Source organism: Manacus candei, unplaced genomic scaffold, assembly GCF_025592945.1.
Source record: "Manacus candei isolate 608988 ecotype Guabito, Panama unplaced genomic scaffold, ASM2559294v1 h1tg000017l, whole genome shotgun sequence".
NCBI classification, from domain to species: domain Eukaryota; kingdom Metazoa; phylum Chordata; class Aves; order Passeriformes; family Pipridae; genus Manacus; species Manacus candei.
Genome location: NW_026138065.1, coordinates 4,933,822 through 4,954,243, shown reverse-complemented (window position 1 = coordinate 4,954,243; position 20,422 = coordinate 4,933,822). Strand labels below are relative to the sequence as shown.

Below are 20,422 nucleotides of genomic sequence, written 5' to 3'. Positions count from 1 at the left end.
GACTTTCAGTATTACATATTTCTACTGAAGATTTTTAAATATACAATCTAATTTACATATAATTTTGTGATTGATGGCAGAGCTTCAAAATAGTGCTCTATGAACTATGGAAAAAATAATGGCTACATCTAAAGATAGTTGTAATTTTCTTAGCTCAGTGAAAGTAAATTTGGTTTCCATGAATCCCGAGGCTGTAATTAATGCATGTCTTCAGGCAAAAGGAGGATAAAATGCACCTGGACTTCTAAAACTATAGTTTGAAAAATACAACTTTCCAGTTTCAGAGTTTTTCCAGCACTCTTCATGAAACTGCAAAAAAAGTATATGGACTTATCAGTGTAAAAGTGGTAAAAAAAAAAAGATTCATTTGGTAGAATGTTTGGAGCAGCTTAGGACAGGCTATGAATAAAATTGGGCATGTGAAAAATGTTATTTTTGCTCAAAAGAAATGTTCCTTTTTTTTTTTTTTTTTGCTTAGAATGAAAAGCCAATAATTTTAATTCAGAAGGGTTTTTTTTCTATTTTGATTTATTTGAAATCCAAGCAGGTTTCCATATTGACAATGTAAAAAAATATTTCAGTGTCAAAATATTTTACTTTGATAATGTCAAGTGTGTAAAGCGTTTTAAATATTTACATTTTAAAAATATCAGTAGTTAATCATTAGTCTACATAATGCATTTACACCCTTTTACATCTAAAATTTCAATAGAATTGCTAGATTCCAGAGAAAATCTTCTATTTCCTGAAAAATGCATTTAGCAATGAAAATTGCTGTACCTGAAGCTTTCTGGCCAGCTCTCTTTGTAAGAGACAAATAGATGTGAAGTTACCTGTACTCTGCTGAGATGCAGGCACAAGCTCATTAGAAATTGTTCAAAGTAGAGCTTTTCTGAGTTTCTTTTTTAAAAGGCTCTGTATCAAGCATAAGAATTTTTTCCATCAAGCACTATTGCAGCACTGACTCAAATGGCTCTACAGGAGGTTCAGAAGAACAAACTCAATTACAAGACGAGAGAGTGTGTTTCTCTTGGTCCTCTAAATGCTATACATGCCCAAACTGAAGAATTTATTCAATAGCACTCAGTTTTGATCACTCTGAAGAATTAGAAGAACTGTCAACAAAGGAATTAAAACATCAGTGCTTCAAAGATATGAAAGAAATCTCTGACGATGTACAGGAGTAAATCATTAGAGACAACATGAGGATGCTGTCCAGTGGAAGAATCAGATATAATAAGGTTATGCTAATTATACAGGTATTTTCTTAGATATGGTTTATGGCATTCAAGTATCATCCTACAGCTCCATCTAATACTCTCTCATATCACTCTTAACTGGATTATAATTAAAACTGGTTTTCAAATCTCAGATAACTACTTGGAGATAGTTCCTAGGGGTTTGGAGTATTTAAGTAAAGAGAAAATAAGGTGATAATTTTAGAGCTAAACTTCCAATACTTCCAAAGAGAGTCACATGGCCTTTTGTGAAGGGAGAGAGTGTCCCATCTGACATCATTAGCACTTCTGAGAGTCAGGTCAACCATTTAGTTTAGCAGTCAACCTTTTTTCTTCTAGTTCTTACACTGATTTTATAACTTTCAAACAAAGTTCTTCATGATATCGTTTTCAATGGTGCTAGTAAAGCTTTTCACTCTAAGTTGCGGACTTGTGTACATGAAAAGTCTGGAAGACCAAAGATGGCTAAAGGTGAACTTCAAAATACAGACTCATATAAACTTTAAGATCTTGTCTTGTTTTGTGCCTTAGTTGATCTATTTGAGTAGGAAACTAAACCACAATTTATTTAATTGTCAAGACTATATCTAATTATTTACAAGAGCACTGGGTCTATGCAATTAACTTTTAAGTTCCTAAACTCTCAAAGAATTGCTAATTTGTCTTTCCTTTTTAGCATCTCTAAACGCTTCAAACTACTCTCTCCAAGAAAACATAAAAAAAAGTTTCATATGGTTTGAAAATCTTAATATAGAATTCACCAGTTATAACAAGCATCATTATAGAAGTCATGAATCATTTTTTGCAATAAAGCAAGACATTAGATGGCTAACCGTATAAAGTAAGTTAGTGCTGTAAATATTGCAGCAGGGTTTTTTTTTTGACACAACAGATTTCCTGTCAAGGGCAACTGCCTAGGTCCTTGAATTCCCATACCTGGTAACCTTGCCAGCTCTATAGCTCATGGTGTTAGAAGTCTGCTTTATATCCAGGAGGAAACCTTTTCCTCAGACTGACATATTTCTGTTACCCCACAGAAATCAGGCAAGGGAACCCTCCCTGTGCTGGTGTCTGGCCAGCTGTGTTGGTGGCAGACAGAAAGCCCAAAGCTGTTCCCTTGTGGCTGCTGAGTAGTAGAAATAGGGTCTTGAAGAGAAAAAGGTATATATTATGTTCTGTAACATACCATGGACCTCTGCAGATGCTAGTGTCAAAGTGACATGAGTCTTGCTGCAGGCAGGAAGTGTTATAAGGCGGATAACCACAGCCACACTCCTTCCAGCAGTGCCTGGTCCCATTTCTATCACCAGGAAAAATTTGAAAGGAAAGGATCGGATTTGGGCAGCCATACTCAGGTAGGATTTGAGTCCAGTTAAAATGGCACTGGAACTTTGTCACAGCAGAGAGTCAGTTACAACCGACTGGTTGGTTATACACCCACATACCCTTTTCATTAATTAGTTCTTTGGGTTTACGTTTAGTTGCTATGTTTAAATTAATAGGAATAAATGCAGTCAGCATGTTTGAAAATTTGAACACATATTACTCTCTACGAATCTATTTTGAAGCCTGATCTTACACATTAAAAAGTGCCACCTTCTTAAGAAATTGTAGATTTAGTATTACAGCCCTTTGTTGCAATCACTGCCTTAGCGCGTGGACTTAATGAAACAAACCTTGGTAGATTATCAATCCATAATTTAAAAAAAACCCCTTGATTAGATCTAAACCAGCTTGTTTGAAAGAAGGAAGGCATCATTCCTTAGTAAAACCCATTCCTTTGCCAAACTTTCTCTTTTCCAGTTTGGCAGTGGACATTTACAAAACAGACCACTAGTTTGATCCTTGCCAGGGATCAATATACTCTGCATTTATACAAACAAATACACTCTAGCTTACTTAAATGAATAGGTTTGGGAAAGGTAAAAGTACATCATAACAGGAGCAAAGAGAGGGTAGTTTGATATATTGATTATGGGAGTTATTACTACTGATGTCAATATGACATATATATGTATTTACAGAGACTGCTGGCCAGATTGCCTCTTTTCTCTCAGACCGTATCTTTAACTCCCGCTAACAGTAGTTTATTACCAGGGACAGGTTAATCAAAGCTGAGCATATCAGTTATGAGTGAAGACATGCATGTGACAGTATGTGTACTTATGTGCACACTCTCAGAATGTATTCTTAGTGATTATGGAATATTCATGAAACTAGAAAAAACGGTTATCAACTTTTTTATGGTTCACCTAATTTTCTTGTACTATTTATATACACCAGAGCTTGGTTTTTTTCACAGCTGTTTCATTAAAAGACACAGGAGAAATAGGAAATAACTAGGAAGGCAAATCAAGGACTCCAAAGATCTACAACATGTAGTCATCCAACTACAACCATGTTGTGAGACTATATATATATATTTATATATATCGGTCAGTTTCTACTGCAGAATTAATTTGTTTTCTGTGTGTATAATAAATTCTCTTAATGTGAGTGCTTTCCTGTAGCACACAGCTCTCTCTCCTCCTGAGGAGGCAGGATGCACTGAGATTCCTTACTTGCTCCCTGACACAAGAGGTACATTAGCTATTGAGAAACAACTGGCTTTCCTCAGCTTGTTACTTTTCAACAGATTGGTACCTCTCTCTGAATTGGTATCACACACATCTGACTCAGGGAGAGTAGCTGCTGGAACTGCATCTCTGCACAAACAGGGAGGCAGCAGCTTTTTGCAGTTTCTGTAATTTCTGTCTTGAGCACCTGTGCAAGATTAGTAATAATCTAACCTTGAATAAAATTTTAGTAACTCTGAGGAAGAAGCAATTTACCTCCCCAAATTTCTCCTTCACACTTCTGCTTGCAGTTGCCTGATATTATTGCATCAGCTCTAGAATACTAAGCAGAACCTGTAATTCCCAAATATCTACTGTTTTGAATAAACTTAGAAATTAGGCTGAGGTAGATTTCCCACTATCTTCTTTTAGCTGATACTGATTTTTTAGGTAACAGAGATCCTGTATACAAAGGATAGGATCTTCTTGTTCCTTTTAGAGCATGCAAAATGCTAAAGATGCTCACTGGAAACAAAAAAATAAACCAAGCTCTGACAGAAGTGGTCAGGGTGGTCGGTCCCGTTTGTTTGAACTCTCCTTCTGGTTTGCTGCCAATTTCTCATTTACTTTTTCCTCTGTATCTCCATCTGAGATTCCCAAGGGAACCTCAGTGGAATCCCTGAAGCTTCTCAGGTCTTTTCCAGCCATGTGGATTTGCACATAGGATTTCTTGGCACAAAATGGAAGCAGCCATATGTAGCAAGTTTGGCTGTTTTGTTTCTGCTAACCATAATTGTCAGATTATGATCTACAGGTATGTGCAATGGTTGTTTGGGAGTAAAAATGGTTACTAATACTTTATGGAGTTCTAGGGAAAAGTTCTATCAACACATACTTTCTATCACAGTAGCATATATGATTTATCTTTGCCTGCAAAGTCTACTTGTAGCAAACAATGTCAATTAAGCAACCAGAAACCAGAGGTAAGTGAAATGTGAACTCTCTCTTCCAGCAGGAACTTCTGACATGCTGGTATTTAATTCTGGTTCACCTTTAGAAGTGGACTGCAATGACTTACAGCACTTTGCATCTATTTAACAGTACATTAAGCCATGCACTGCTTCTGCAAGTTCCATTTTTAATTTCTAGGCGTGGCTGTCTCAATATTCAGAGGCAAGAAACTTCCAGGACATACTGAGTCCAGATGAAAACGAAATCAACTCACCATTTATTGAGTAAAATCTACCTGAAAAATTCATATTGATTTTTGCCAAGAAAATACTCCTACAGAAAGTTTTAATGCAAATATTTCTATGACTTGGAAATTGTACTTCTTCAGAAAAAAAAATTATTAGCATCTTAGTTCCTAGCGTGAGAATACAACCCCAGATGGTAAGTATTTGAATTAGAAAACTCTTGATACCAGATGAGTATTTTTGCATATTTTATATATAAAATGCACACACTTGTGTACTATCATACATGCATCAAATCTGGTTCTGACAGACGCTTGGAACTGAATTTCATAGCAAAAAAATGGTTCAGCAGAAATATTAAGGTTCTTTTGTCCCATTTGTTAATGAATCAGAATCCTCAATGCCAGACAACAAATGAATTGTATACAAGGGCTAAAATAATGGAAAGAAAACAGATACTTGGTCATTGCTAATGGATACTGCATTAACTTCCCTCCTTTACTTTTGTATATTTGTGCAGGAACAATGGATAGTCCCTGAGCAATACCAAACTGCTTTCCAGTAGCAGCTTTTGGAAAATCCACTGGTGCTGATCAGAAAAATTTACTATACAAATATCGGTGCAATTGCCAATGAGAAAAACATTGTCTGTGCAATTGATTTTGACTTCCCTAACAGAACATCACTTACAAATCTGAGATCACAGAATCAGACCACACACACACATATATATATATATATATATATATATATATATATATATATATATATAAATAGTGGAAAATGTGAAATAATTAAAAACATCATCCATCTGAGAAAAAAATCTTTTTTACAATATTGATATACTTTACTGTCATATTCATTTTAAATATTAACTATCCATATAAAATTGGTAGTTCATAATATTAACCCTGAATTTTGGAAAAATTACAAAAACAAACTGTTTTGGAGAGACATCTTCATATTTTAAGGTCTTTCTTTTAATTTTGAATTAATCCTGTTTTAGTAACTGTTTAACAGGTAAACAGAAAACTTCCCAAACATGAATAGATTTCAGGCTTAAGGTTTCAAATTGATTCTGCAGCAGTGGATATCCTTAACACTTTAAGCCTAGATGGGAGCTATATGCCTCACACTACTTCAGCATAGTAATATTATATGTTGCAGCTAAGGGAGAAAGCTCTTTCAAGGTTCTGTTCTTTGGCATGTGAACAAAAGAAAAAATTACATGCTTTGTTTTTTTTCACACAAGTATGATTTTATCCTTTAGTTACAAATTAATTTCAGTTTTCTTCATGACCCACAGCCATTTCTATGGTCTTTCATATTAAGAAGACTAAAAGGCTGAAAGTAATAGTACTGTAATAGTTAAGGCAGCTTAATATATACAAGATACTTAAAAACTAACTAGAGATTAAAGAAGAAAAATAGAAAAGTTTGAGGAAGAGAAGTCCTTGAGTTATGGGAAGAGAGTGAGGAAATGTATCATTTAAAGAAAATGGCAAGTACAGGAGAAATACTTAAAATGCTGAAGGGCACCAAGTAATTGTGGAAATTGTAACAGAATCAGTGAAACGATATTCTCACAGGTTGTCCTACATCTTCAAAGAAATTATTCCCAGTAATGAAGCACAAGTATCTCAAGAATAATCCAGAGGCTAACAGCAGGGGCAAAAAACCCCACAGTGCAGCTCTAAGAAAGGGAGGATTTTATTTAGTGTTATAAGAAGGGTACTCAGTTTTATATGAGTGAGAGAGGATTTCCTGGTGCTCTGGTTTCAGCTGGAGGTTAAACCATGACACCTGGCACCATAAACTATCAGCCTTTAGAATACATTTGAAGTTCTGAAGAAAGTTTTTAAAATGCTAAATGGGCAAACAACCTAAACAAACTAAACTGGGAAGTGAGAAGAACTATAAGGAGGAAACTCACATAAGCAAAGAGACGGTTTAGAAGGTCCAATGAATTTTAGCTATCTAAAGTTTTCTAAAATCTATAAAAATGTATAGTTTTAAAATTTAATCTGAGAGAAAGATTTATTTGTCACCCAAATGTTTTGCAATGGAAGAATTCAGTACCAGTGAAATTTAAGACTTTTGTTCTCTGCTATTATAGACTCTGTGAACATATTTACCTTGCCAGATGAAATGTTATATGTATCAGGAACAACTGTAATGGAAAAGGCTTACTTTACTACATTCACACCTGAAACTCAATAAAAATGTTATTACAGGTTTTAAAGTTTTCATCTTCTGAAGGTCTCATCTACAATAAAAGTTTACAACATCTTTTGACACATTAATCACATTTTTGTGCCCTTTTGTGCTTGTAGGAGCTTGTGAGTTTTCAATTCCCATGAAAAATACTTTTCTTCCTTTATTTTTTCCAGTCAATTATGGTTTGCTTGCATTCATGCACAAAGTACTAATAACAGTAATTTCAGTAACTCTTCCCACCAGTGATCACTTACAGCTCATGGATTACATCCAGCATAAAAAAATCCTGTTCCTTCAAAAGCTACAGATGCAGCCTGTGCCACAGGATGGCCAGGCTGAGACATACAGCTCTACTGAAATAAGAGCTCAACAATGATGATAATGAGAGCTAAAGCACTTCTGTACCAGGAGTAGGGACATTTAGGGACTATTATTTTAGACTATATCTACTGATGAAGACCAGTGCTTAATGATCCTTAATCCCACACTTCCTCAATTTTTTTATTCTGAGTCTGTTCTTTTCTCTCAAATGGAGTTGAGATTGCTGTGCAAACCTCAGCAACGTAATCAGAAAATATATATAATTTTATTTAACTGGTGAAAGTGAGGAGTTATTGAAAACCTGCCTGTGCCACAGCTTGATAACCAAGAAAGAGTGAGAGGTGAAGATGTCAGCTCAGTGAGACAGAGATACTTTTCATCTCACTTGGGTGAAGTGAAAGAGTGTGAATGGAAGTGTCAGAACACTGCAGGTGGTGTCTCACTGAGCTCCTGCTGTCATGGCCACACATCAGCTGGTCAGTCGGCAGGAGACCATAAAAGAGGAAAAGCTCTGCTTTTGCATCAGATCAGTCAAACAACGGCCCTCGTGCATTAGCGAAACACACACATAAAAGCAGCAATCCTGGGCAATGCAGCTCACTTGTAATGTCTCCTGTGAACATGGGAAATTCAGATTACATGGGTAGGACCCACACTGGAGATGTGATTCGACATCTGGAAAGAAGCTGGTGGAACAATCCAATAAAACCATGTTCTTACCATGAATTATACTTCAGTTGGTCTGACAAGACAACGACTGAGACCACAGACTAATTTTAATTACTAGTTCTTGAGGGTTTGGGTTTTTTTTTTGAGAGTAGTTATTTAAAAGACTTTTTGCAACTTCAGTGAAGAAAGAAATGCTCCTGTCAAGTAAAGACTAATTATTAAAAGTAACTAAAAGGCCATACTGAACCTCCAGGTGTATTAGTACTATTTCATACAGCTTATCTCTAAAACTAAAGCAAAGCAATACTTAAGACAATTACTAAAATGCACCATATTAATAAAACTACTGCATTAGTGACAACTTTATGAATTAAAGTCTTGTGTTTTAAATGACATTTGAATACAGCTATTACTAACTGCAGCAGGTCAATACAAAGTTTTACTAAGTTCATTCTCACTGATTTCAATAAAGAAAACAGTTTACTTATAGGGATTATCTCTATTTGCTCATGGTACCCTTGTTTCTAAACACTACAGAGCTAAATTTAAGCCATGCTATGAAAAAGACGTTTCCTTTATTAGTATATCCACAGACAAAATTCTTAGCATCTGGTGACTTTTGTTGCCCCTTCTGTTACCCCTTCACTCCTTCCTGCCTTTTCCTGTAGCATTAAAAACGTGGCATCACAGTGTATAATTGCATTTTTACTTATGGTTTTTCACAGAGAAATAATTGATATCACTAGGAAAAACATGTATTCCTAGTTTTTGCACTGCATTTCTTCTCAGTATATTTAAAACCATAATTACAAACATATCTTTACTTTGGAGGCTGCCTACTGAAGGCTTTACTTTTATGATCAAATTCTTACAAAGATCTTCTCTGCAAAAGGTATTTTTTTCCTTTGTAGCGATCTTTGTTGTCGAGATGGTTAAAAACTTTGATCTTAGACATCCTCAATACATTTTCTTCACAATGTAAAAATTGATTCAGTCTATTGAAAGTGACATGCTTCTTTTATCCCAGCATATAGACAAACTGCCAGACTGATTGGAAATATCCTTTAAAAAGGAAGTTTGAGATACAAAATCCCTGCAGGGATCAATTATGAGAGCAAGCTATTCACAAACAGAAGAAAAATAAAAACTGAAAGACTCTGCTGCAAATAATGATGGCTGAGAACAGTAAAATAGTTATAAAAAATGTCCAGTGATGTTACATTTATAATCCTTTCTCTGGAAGTAACTATTTAAAAATATTTTCTATTTATTTGTGAAACAAAGTGGTATGCAGTCTTCAATACCAACAGTGTTGGGTGTTAAACTGTACGGAGATTAGTCTACAGGGTTATGTCCATTTCTTTCAAAGATGTCAAGACTGAAAAAAAGGAAGTCTATTACGTTTAAGACACAACTGACATTGTCACATGGTAGCTTAACCTGTAATGGAGTAGATGATGAACAGCCTCACTAGATGACTTTTATTTTCAGAGATTTATCAGGAGATAAAATGTGATGTGAACTTGATGTGAATATTGACTGACCTGTATCTAAGTGTGGCTGCTGATTATTTGTGAGTTTGAATGCAATATGTATTGATTTGGATCTGCAACATTTCCCAAAGTATGGTCAACACCCTCACTGGACTTTCAGAAAGAAAAATTGGAAACCATTGATCCTCCACATCAGGGCTGACTCTCTTTCCTCTGACTCTGCTGAACATAACAACCAGTTTCACTGACAACAAAGGGTAAAATACTTACTGTAAAATGATACTTATTGCTGAAACAGTTATTTGAAGATGTTAAGTGGGTGAATCCTCTCAGCAAGGTATTAGAAAAGCAAGAAGAGGCTCTCATGGTATGAAATATATTAGGAAACAACTCACAACCTAAGCTGAAGGGTCTAGTTTATCACATCTTATCATCTCATGTGAACATACTGAATGATTTTTATACATTCGAACATTCACAAACAATTGTCTCTGATTTTGTCCTGCAGTCCTCTCCATCCAACAGACTATGCATTGTGTGGGAAAGCCAGGCCCGAACATCAGCTAAAAGCACCTAAAGAAAGGTGTCTGCTTTTTCCTCAGGCCTAACTGCTCTCCCTACATGTAGTCTCTTCTTGTGAGCCGAGGCTGGATACTGTGTTTTAGAAGTCCAGAACACTTCAGAATAAGACAAATCCCTTTATCCAACAGATACTCAATTACCTTTCAAGTGGATGTGACATCTGCACAGATTTCACCACACTGTGCAGAGCGAGTGGCAATATTCCGTCTGTGAATGGGGCTGATAAAGAGCAATCAGCCTTGCATCCAGACCTACATTGTGCCTACACAACAGTATTAAATATTCAAAGAAAAGAGATACCACGTTAATCTACTGCAGAAATTCTGGCCATTTACAAAATCTTCAGCGTCTCACACATCCTGCACTGACGCATATTGCCTCAGGGCACATATATATATATATACATTTATACATATATAGACATACATATGTCTCCGATGTCAGAATACAAGACAGCATAACATAGTTGCCACATTTGTTTGTCACTGGCAGCTTATATACAAAAGTCGTCAAAAGCACAAGAAGTAAGGAATTATCGGATTCCAGGACAGAATTAAATGAAAAATCAAAAATATCAATAGACATATATTTTATCATTCTTTGACAGGTTTTTCAGGAAGAAAAGAAATATAAGAAACACCAAGAGAGAGGTTTGCGAGTGAAAGCAAACTAAGTGAAAATTTTTTCTAGTCATAATGAAATATATTTAGTTTGGTTACTAAATATATTCTGTAAATATCCATGATGTACTCAGTTCTATACAATGTACTCAGTTCTGTACTCAAAACTGGGCTAAAGGCTTTTCATTTGTGTAAGCAAAATGAAGTTATAAGGAGAAAGTTGCTAGGGATGAGAGCCAGAAACAGTTAAATTTTGATGTGTTGTCCAAGATTTTGGGGCAGAGTTCTCTACCTTTCTCCCTTCAAGCTAATTTCACCTCAGCAGGGACCCAGGGATTTTTCCTATGGACTTTAGCCTATAGTGATGGTACAATGGGGCTGAGACTTGACCACAAGGTATGGGCTAGCATAAATTTTCCCCTGCTTTGCAACGAGGTAACATAAATCCCAAGCTCCATACAGGGAACTTACCAGGGACTGCTCTCACAGGCAGCGTGGAGGTGGGCATCCCACATGTGCAGAGGTATATTATGAAGTGGAGGGCGTTTGAGAAGATAAGGAGGGAAGGTGCTTCTGCACTGATCCACCTTTAAATCTAGATCTCTATATTGAAGAGAAGTCAGGGAGGAAAGCATGGCCAAGAAGACTTGTAGATATGTCTAAAATACCCCAGACAGCAAGTGAGAGATTAATTCATGACCTGAGGAGAGCAGAGCTGGGGAAGTGAGTGTCTTAGTTTAAGGAAAACCAAAACCTATGGTGGTCTTTCAGAACAGTGCTTCTTATCGTGGGCTTTAAGAGGTTGTACAGCCTAAAGCAATAAGGAGCAACAGAGTTCCAGCAGACCCAAAACGCCTTTTTTGGGAAGACTGGAAACAGACAGCAGTCAAATTCTATTGCTTAAGTCTTAATGCAGGTCCCAAGATACTAAAGCTGATTCCAAAATAATAAGAACATTTTAACAGCTCAGGTATTAAAAATGTTGTACTTGATACACCTATGATTATCCTTGCAAAAAATTCATTAGAGCAATTTTGTATAAACAGTGATTTTCCACACTCCAGGTCTTTCTCCTCTTCTTTAATTTTAAACACAAAAGAAAAATAGAAATAGAGACATACAATTTTAATTTTAAACTCTCTTCAATTTCAAAATTGATTTAAAAACTCTAGCTTATTATGGTAGGTTTTCAAAGTGGAAAAGTGCCTCAGAAGAAAGGTAGCATAGAGTTTATGCAGCAGTTAGGGTCCAGTAAGGTCCCATTAAGACCTTGACTTAAATTGCTTCCTAAGGCTGTATTAGTCTTCTCGACAGAGCTTTATTTCATCCTAAATGAATACTTCTTTTAAATCACTACCCAAGTATGTGTTAATGAAAATGCAGTTAATCTAAAAGAGTACCAAAAAAGTACCAAAACAGTATTGATTCTTACAAGAACAGATTTTACTTCTATAAAGCACCTTCATCTTAGACACTATTTAAGCAGTTTATGTATGTCTGCGAAGCATATTAAGTTTCTAAGAGAAAAGTGTCCAGATAAGAGCAGAACATCTGTATTAGGGCTGCTACATAAATGATACAAGTGCTGTTTCCTACTTATTATATTTTCCAAAGATATTCGAACTACATCTAATTATCATCTTGTAAAAGATAAAACAAAAGAAGCAAAAATTACCAAACACTGCTCAGTTTTCAAATATTTTATCTTACAGTAATGAAAAATGATTGGAAATTTAAAAATAAAAAGAAAGAAACAGAACTGTGATAGCTAAAAATGAGAGCAATCTTTCAGTTTTGTTAGGAGCATAAATTTCTGTAGTAATTTAAATAAATTATAATTTTAAATTCATTTATATTACTATAGGAATGTGTCCACAAGTTCTGAATTTTGTTTCATGAAATGTTTTATAGTGTTCTCTTAGGGGAGAAGGGTTACTTCATATCCATCCAGGTATGCCTGGAAAGTCACAGCTTCATTTGACTAGTCTGAGTTTTTCTGTAGGATCTTTACTTACAAAATAATATAGGCAAAATTGTGCAACAAAGATCTGAGAAACACTAGGAACAGTTGTGACTGATAGTGTGGTTATATTAAACTTTCTGACAGTAATCTAGGCTGTAGTGAGAGACCATTTCTTCCTTCCGTGTTTCTCCAGTAGCTCCCTGCAGTGATGGATCACCCTATGGCTGGTGTCTGCAATAACTTCCTGCACAGTTGTGCCTGCAACATACAACCGACTTAACACTTCTAGCCAAAAAAAAAAAAGCTTCCTGAATCCTCCTGGTGCTTCTCCAAGATGTGGAAGGTGGTCAAACCTGTCATCTCTGCTTTTGTCTGAAGTGCAGAGAAGGTACAGTTACACATTTCTGAGTTCAGTTTTCAGATGCGGAAAGACAAGTCTTCCAAGTTATGATTAAAACCGATTAAGCAGAGATTCCTGAGAAACAAATATGTCATCTATTGACCCCCACATCCTCCCTCCCCCTTCTCCCTAGGAGACTCCTATGCCTCTATAGAAGCAACAGAATATTAAAAACATTTTCTAACAAGCTTTTAAAATATTTAAGTGTTGGTTTAATTTCCCATGATTATAATTATTAACTGCCTCTACATTTAGATCCTGTTCCAAATCAGAAATAGGAAGCCCACACTTTATTCTAACAGCTGTCCTGTCATTACTTTTCATCTGATTATTGCAATAAGTGCTAAATAATCCAGAAGTTCTTTTATTATCATTAAATGTCAAATTTTCCTTTTCAAACACAAATAGATCCTACAATACACCAGATCCTCTAACTTTAACTGCCACAATCAAAATAACCAGCTCTTACCCATCACACAAAGACATTTTTCATTAAAAGAAAGCACCAAATTGTTTTCATATGAAAAAACAATGTTTTCTATATACCTCCAAAAAGTATGCAATGAACACAGTGGTTTCAATTTTAATTGGGCAAACCCCACTACAATGTTTAGATATTTTCTGTTCTTTACTACTATCAGTTGAACTGACTGCTTAGTCTCAGAGAAATTTAGGAATCAGACGCACAGAACCTCTTAGTAGTTTCCTGCAAAGTGGTCACTGAAGTCTGACAGGCAGTATTTCTTAGTGTCTGATTGCTGAAATTGAACTAACATGGACTGAAATTGCGATTCTAAAAACAAAGTAGCAATACAAAACTAAATGAAAAATAATTATTTCCGAACTGAGATTAAATACCCTTCAAGGAAAGCCTAGAATCAGCTATTTTAACATTCACAATTATTCCTCTGAATTGCATTTTAAATTTCAGGGCAATGTGGAGAAAAGCTTTGGGATATTAAAATAATTTTTAGGACATACAACCTTATGAGTCAATTTATTTTCTCATTTGTATCACTGTACATTTAGAGCAACCTCACTAGGAAGTCAGGAGTCACTCCAAGCTTATGTTGATGTGAACTAGAGTAATGTAGTCCCATTAACCTTTCCTTTCCTTGATTTGTCCCTTATAAAGCAGTAAAGATTAGAAGAAATTAAAGAAATTGTCCAGTGGATTATATTTCCACAGGACTCGGAAAACATGTTATTTTCAAAAGAAAAAGGAGTTGCCATCAATTTTCTGCTTTGCTTAGAGGTCATTCAGAATATGAGCACTGGGAGCTGAAGAATAATCATTCCTCTAAGATGATCAGCCCTTGAACTCTCAAGATGACTAATCATAACTGAGTATATAATCACATATGAGCATACATATAGCTGCGAGTATATTCCCATATATGGGACTTTGGAAGACGGAGCTAAAAGACTGTAATCCACCTTTGCATCACCTGGCTTGATGTTCATGTTGATAAGACACCTGTTTGTATCTCACTTACAAATACTGCAACTTAAACCAGCTCTGTTTTATTTTGACTAATTCAAAACATTGTCCCCTTCAGTCTAAATTAATTTTCATCAATGTCAAGCCTTGTTTGCATCATCAAGCAAAAACTACATTTTACAGTTGCCATGACAAACCAGTAATTAGTTTTGTTTTATTATCAGAAATATTCATCAGTAATTTATTAGTGTACAACTGCTGCCTACAGCTCCTCCCCTCTAACCACTTCCTAAGCAGTCTCCTGCCAGACATTAAGCTAAAACTTCCTTTCCACACTCGGAGTCATACTCCTAACTCCTGTGTATTTGTGCAGTTTTCATTTAACCAATTTGGAAGGAAGGCCACTCATACTACCCCTACTGCTTTCTGCATACACTCTTTCCTTCCTTTCTCCTTCTCTCACACACAGTTACACTAAATGTCCTGGGAAAGCAAAATTTTAAAGCTCCATTTGGAGGTGAAGATTTTTTTTATCATATACTTATGTAAACATTTTCCCTAACATATATTTTGAAAGAATTTAGCATTTCTTTTTAAATTTCAATAAGTCATCCAATCATCACAGAGTAATATATGACAAGTACATGAATCCTCTTAAATAACCTGGCTATAGACAGCAACCAGGAATATGGACTTGGATTGTGAAACTTCCTTTCATTTCTAAACCTATCCACTCCCAGCTCTGGTGATACAGAAGAACTGATTGGCATTAATATTTTCCTTTTCTGTGCAAAGAGAACTAGGCAGCATGTGTTGGATATTTTTATGGATACATAGACCTTCTATCAGAGTGTAGCATTCATAAACTGTGACAGCTATTTCTATGTGTTGGCAAAGCAAACAAGACTGAATATAGCAACTGTAATTGAGGTTTGTATAGAAACTTTGTGGAGTGTTGTTCAAATAAAGAAAGGTCCTATGATTGTTTGCACTGGCTTATTCCATGGATAATTATTTTTCCCTTTCAGTTATGAATTCTCCTTGGAAACACAATAGAAAATTTGGTGGTTTTTTATCTTATTTCCGTAAGGGTCATGTATAAAATTGAGAATGGCAGCCCAGACTTTTATATAATTGCCTTTTATTAAATGCAAAAGCTACACACAAAGAGTCTACGACACAGAGAATACTAATCTCATTTTTCAAACCCTAGGCAATAGTGCTTCTAGTTACAAAAAATATTTAAAAGTTGTACTGATATTTATTAATGACCATTAAATTACCAAAGATGTTTCCTGGCATGACACACACAACTCTCGTCTCTTCTGGCAATGGCACTGGAGTGTTCAGTACAAACACTGCTCCTGGAAGCAAGAGACTTTCACTTTCTAGTGCAAATATGGGTTTTGTGCTTCAAAGATATCCAAAATCACCCTATGGATGACTCTGAAGTATTTAACCCTGCTGCAGAGATTCCTCCCTCCTTACCCTTATTTATCAGATTCCCATGTGATGTCTAAGAATTCACACTTGTAGGTTAGTTTGTCACAAGCAGACACGTAAATATTGTCTTTTGAATGCCTCAGGAGGAGATCAGCTGAAGGATCTGCAGGCACCCCTCCTCCACTGCTGCTGCCTTGCTTCTTTTCTTGCCCTCCTCTTTCCCAGAGCCTCCTGCCAAAGAGATTGGGAAGTTTATGAGGACCCTGGCAGCACTGCACTGTCTGATGATAGCGGATGAAACCCAGATTTGTGATATTATAGGATCTGTCTGGGGACTCTACAAGTAAATTTTTATCTACTATCTCTGATGCATTGATCTCAGTTTTAAGTATATTGTCAGGTTTTCATGGTGAGCACACTCAGAAGCACACTCAGAATAAACATTGATTTTGAGTAGAGTTCAGCTGCTTTTGTAATACCCAAATAGGAGCCAGATTTTGTTTCTAAAATATTATATCCACACAGTGCTAGTTTTGCTTCAATGTTTAGATGACGTGGTTCATGTGCAAATGCTGCAAAGCTCCTGTAAAAAGTAATGCTTATTTTCCAAATTGTCCTTCTTAGCAGGACAAAGGAGGAGAAGAATATGAAAGAAGAGAGTGTTTTGCTCACTGCTTAGGTGGATCACTATGTAGGAAAATGAAATGATCCTGAAGTTTGGAAGTGGGTGTGCTACAATGTGACCCTGGCAGACTGTATTGTGGATTGCAGGAGCACCACCAGTCTGAGCTGACTGCTCCTCTCCAGCTCCTGAAACATTACCTTGACAGGATATTTTTGTTGTCTTTCAAAACGAATTGAAAAATTAAAACAGAACAAGAAGCAACGTGAAGAGAGCACACTGGATGATGGGGTTAGGGGAGAAAAAAGGGAATGAGCACAGAAGAGGTGAGAAAGTCTTTAACAGTTCAAAGGACTTGTTCTTTTCACCTTTCCTCAAGCTGCTCTTGCAGTGAGGTTGTCAAGGATCGAGGTTATATATCAACATGCACAAGTCACCTCAGTTTTGACGCTTCTTATTTTTGCAGAGCTTTTGATATTGGAACACTAATAACAGACCTTTTAATAAGGAGTTCAGCATGTAATTCTGATTTCCATCTCTTTAAAGATCAAAAGTCTGGTTTGTTTTGAAGAGTTCTTTCATTAAGGATTCTTTCCTGATTTGTACATACAGAAATGTGTTTACATTTATATGCTGTATTTTCTACATGCTGCTATTCTAAGTATATATTCCTTCTTTGCTAGATGGAAGACATTGTGATTTTAATTTACTGTAAACTTAATAACAAACTTAATTGACAGCAAATAAATAAATAAATAATGGAAGTCAAGGATGTCAGAAATGAAAAAGCCTGAGAGAAACCAATGCTCAGAATACTGATTTCTGATAAACAGTAATAGTATTAAAATATCTTGCAGTCTGACATTTGGCTGAAAGTTGTGTATTGATCGTACTGAAACGATTTCACAAACCCTTGCTGAGACAGGCAGTGCTAATCAAAAAGAGAATGAAAATCTTTAAGTGGAATCTCATCTTTTCAGAAAATGTAGGATGAATGTTTCTTGTACAAGCTTTTAATTGTTTCTAAATTATCAACACTATTTTGACAATGAAGGAGGTGGATTATAATGGTTGGTCTAAATGGAAAGGAAAACATCTTTGCCAAATGAAAGAAACATGCATTATTGCAAGCCTGTATGGACAGTGTAGGATGAAGAACATGTTGTTAAAAATGACAGAGCAAATTAACCAGTTTGATAAAACATGTGACAGATCCCTGGATTTGCTGACTACTTTACATAATTACAACAGCTCTTCAACAATGTCACTCTCCATAGATCATTTTAGTCATTTTCCCAAGGCACATTATTTCCTGCTGCTTTTCCAATTTAATTCATTTATCTCATTCCTATTTATTCAAGTTGACTCTTTATTTTAATCATTATCTACTGTTTAATGTAAGCCAGTCCTATGAATTCATGGGAGTTGTTTCAGGAAAACAGAAATGGGAAGCTCCACTTATGTAAATATCATACACGAACCAGCAGACCTGCTGCTGTGCTCCTGTTTCCTGAGGAAGTAAAGCCCTGTGCCATTATTTCCAAAAGTCGATCATATCCTATGCACTTAAGTGTAAAAGCATAAACCCAAACTCCTGACTCAGAAACTCTGAGTCACTCTGTAATTGCTGGACCTCCTAGAGCACACAGAAAGCATGTGGACCTGAATTCTTCATCCAGCCCAATGAAAAAGCACTGCTGGCCCATCTGTCAGCTCTGGGTTCCCAGAGTACTCTCGACTCATCCTCTTTCTGCAAGGAAACAGAGGGTTGACAGTGCTGGTATTTCATGTAGCAGAAGAATACAGCATGATGGCAATGTATCTCCCCATGAATTCCCAGGAAATGTCAAGAGAATTCCCCAGGGCTCCTTTTGCAGTAATTCTGCCACACAACCCTGGTACACCTACTGCCAGCCTTGTGACAGTCATTTAACACCCTAGGATCCCAATCCAGCATGATTACCTTTCAGGTTATAATTAACTTGCAGCTGGCTTTGTTTCTATCTACCTCAAACAAAAGGCAACTTTTATAAAAAGAGGCATTGTTCACAGCAATACTGTGTGCTGAACAGCCTTTGATCTCCTTATATTTGCCTGACACTGTGTGCAAAACAAAAAGAGAAGCTGGGGCAGAACTCCACAGCTTGGAAGATGTCATACACCTGGTACAAGCAAATACTGAAATTTGTTAAACCCAAATGTTGTATTACCTAAAAAATAAGCTCCATACCACTTGCCTAGATTTATCACAAATTCCCTTTTCATTCAAATGCCACCTTTTTCAAATTCACAAACTATTGGCTAAACATTTTTTCCTAGTCTGCAGTTTTCCATAGGCTGGGAACTTCATAGAGAAAAATAATTAAATGGTCTGATTTGGAACAGACAAGTTAGTCGTATCATTCTATACATTAAATGACAGAAAGCCTGACAGTAGAGAAAGACAACTGGAAGAGTAAATAGAAGCAAGTTTCCAAGAACTCAGTATCCTTCTTATATGTTTTCTTGGATATCCTCTGGATTGCTTGGCACCCTACGTAATTTCACCAGTTTTCCTGCCAGAAATCCCAGGGCTCGGAGAGCCTGCCAGCTGAGAACTTGTTATATGAATTGCTGCTTGAAAATTATCTCTATTAAAGGAAGTACAACGTCACAGCATGCTAAGAAACTTCATTAAGAATGGCACAGTAATGAAGACATTTGCAATTCTTCTCATTGTGCTCACATGGATTCAGAAATAATAACCAATGTGTGCCGCATTGCGCAGTGGCTTTCTATGTCTATTCTTTATAATACCTCAATAAACACATGTAAGTAGGGCACATCATAGCAAAAGTTGCACCAAGTGCTATTTTTTTATCACTGAATCTACTACCGAGGGAATAACATAAGGGGTTATAATTTAGAACATGCAACAATCTGAAAATGATAAGATTTCTAAAATATTTTCTGAAACTGAGAGTTCAGGTCCTACCTTAAAAGTCTATGCAAAAATTGTGCAAAAATATGTATCTGCTAGACTTATAAGCTGCCTATAACAGCCAATTTTGATAATCTAATTTGTCTATTAGAATCTGTTTTGCTTATTTTGCTGTGAAATTGTGATTTTCCCCCCCCCTTAAACTACAAACCATACTTACTGCCATATTTCACTCCTTTCTCTATTTTTTCTATTGTTAACTTAATAAATGATAAATACATCTGTGACATGAATTTTGGCTAAATATTTCAACAAAATTTTGACAGAATCATTCACTTCCTGGCAGTATTTCTTTCTGGCTCAGGCAGCTATTCAGCTTCACTAACTCTCCTATCTTCAAACTAATAAGACCTTACTCAACTTTTTTCAATCAACTGTCAGAATAATGGGGCTCAACAGGTACAACACCAAAAACTGGTTAAATTTTGACACCATCCATGAAAGGCTCTGAGGAGGCTCTGATTTTTTTTTGAAAAGGTACATACCTGTGCTCATCCAAAGTACTTGATGCTTCAAAAACCTCTGAGATACATTGAAAATAAAAGATTTATATGTTAACATAATATGAATGGAACATATTGCACTTTCCATATTATCATTATTGTCTTCTCCAAACCAATTTAGCAATATTTTTAATAGCAAACAGAGGATTGTCCTGAAAAATAAAGGCTTTATTCTTAGA

The 20,422-nt window shown here is 35.9% G+C and overlaps 1 protein-coding gene across 10 annotated transcripts in view; it reads right to left on the bottom strand.

The window, feature by feature from the left end:
- The window catches only part of CHRM3 (cholinergic receptor muscarinic 3), a 274,717-nt gene that overhangs the window by 28,432 nt on the left and 225,863 nt on the right, over positions 1–20,422 (bottom strand). For 5 of the 10 annotated variants that reach the window (XM_051783774.1, XM_051783780.1, XM_051783777.1 and 2 more), the window contains one exon: positions 16,226–16,369. The exons of 3 other annotated variants lie outside the window; for them this stretch is intronic. In XM_051783774.1, the coding sequence (XP_051639734.1) occupies positions 16,226–16,369 (144 nt within the window). Of the gene's footprint in view, positions 1–7,124; positions 7,160–8,128; positions 8,214–16,183; positions 16,370–20,422 lie in introns of those variants that run through there. 2 more of the 10 variants (XM_051783776.1, XM_051783784.1) reach the window with 2 other exon arrangements.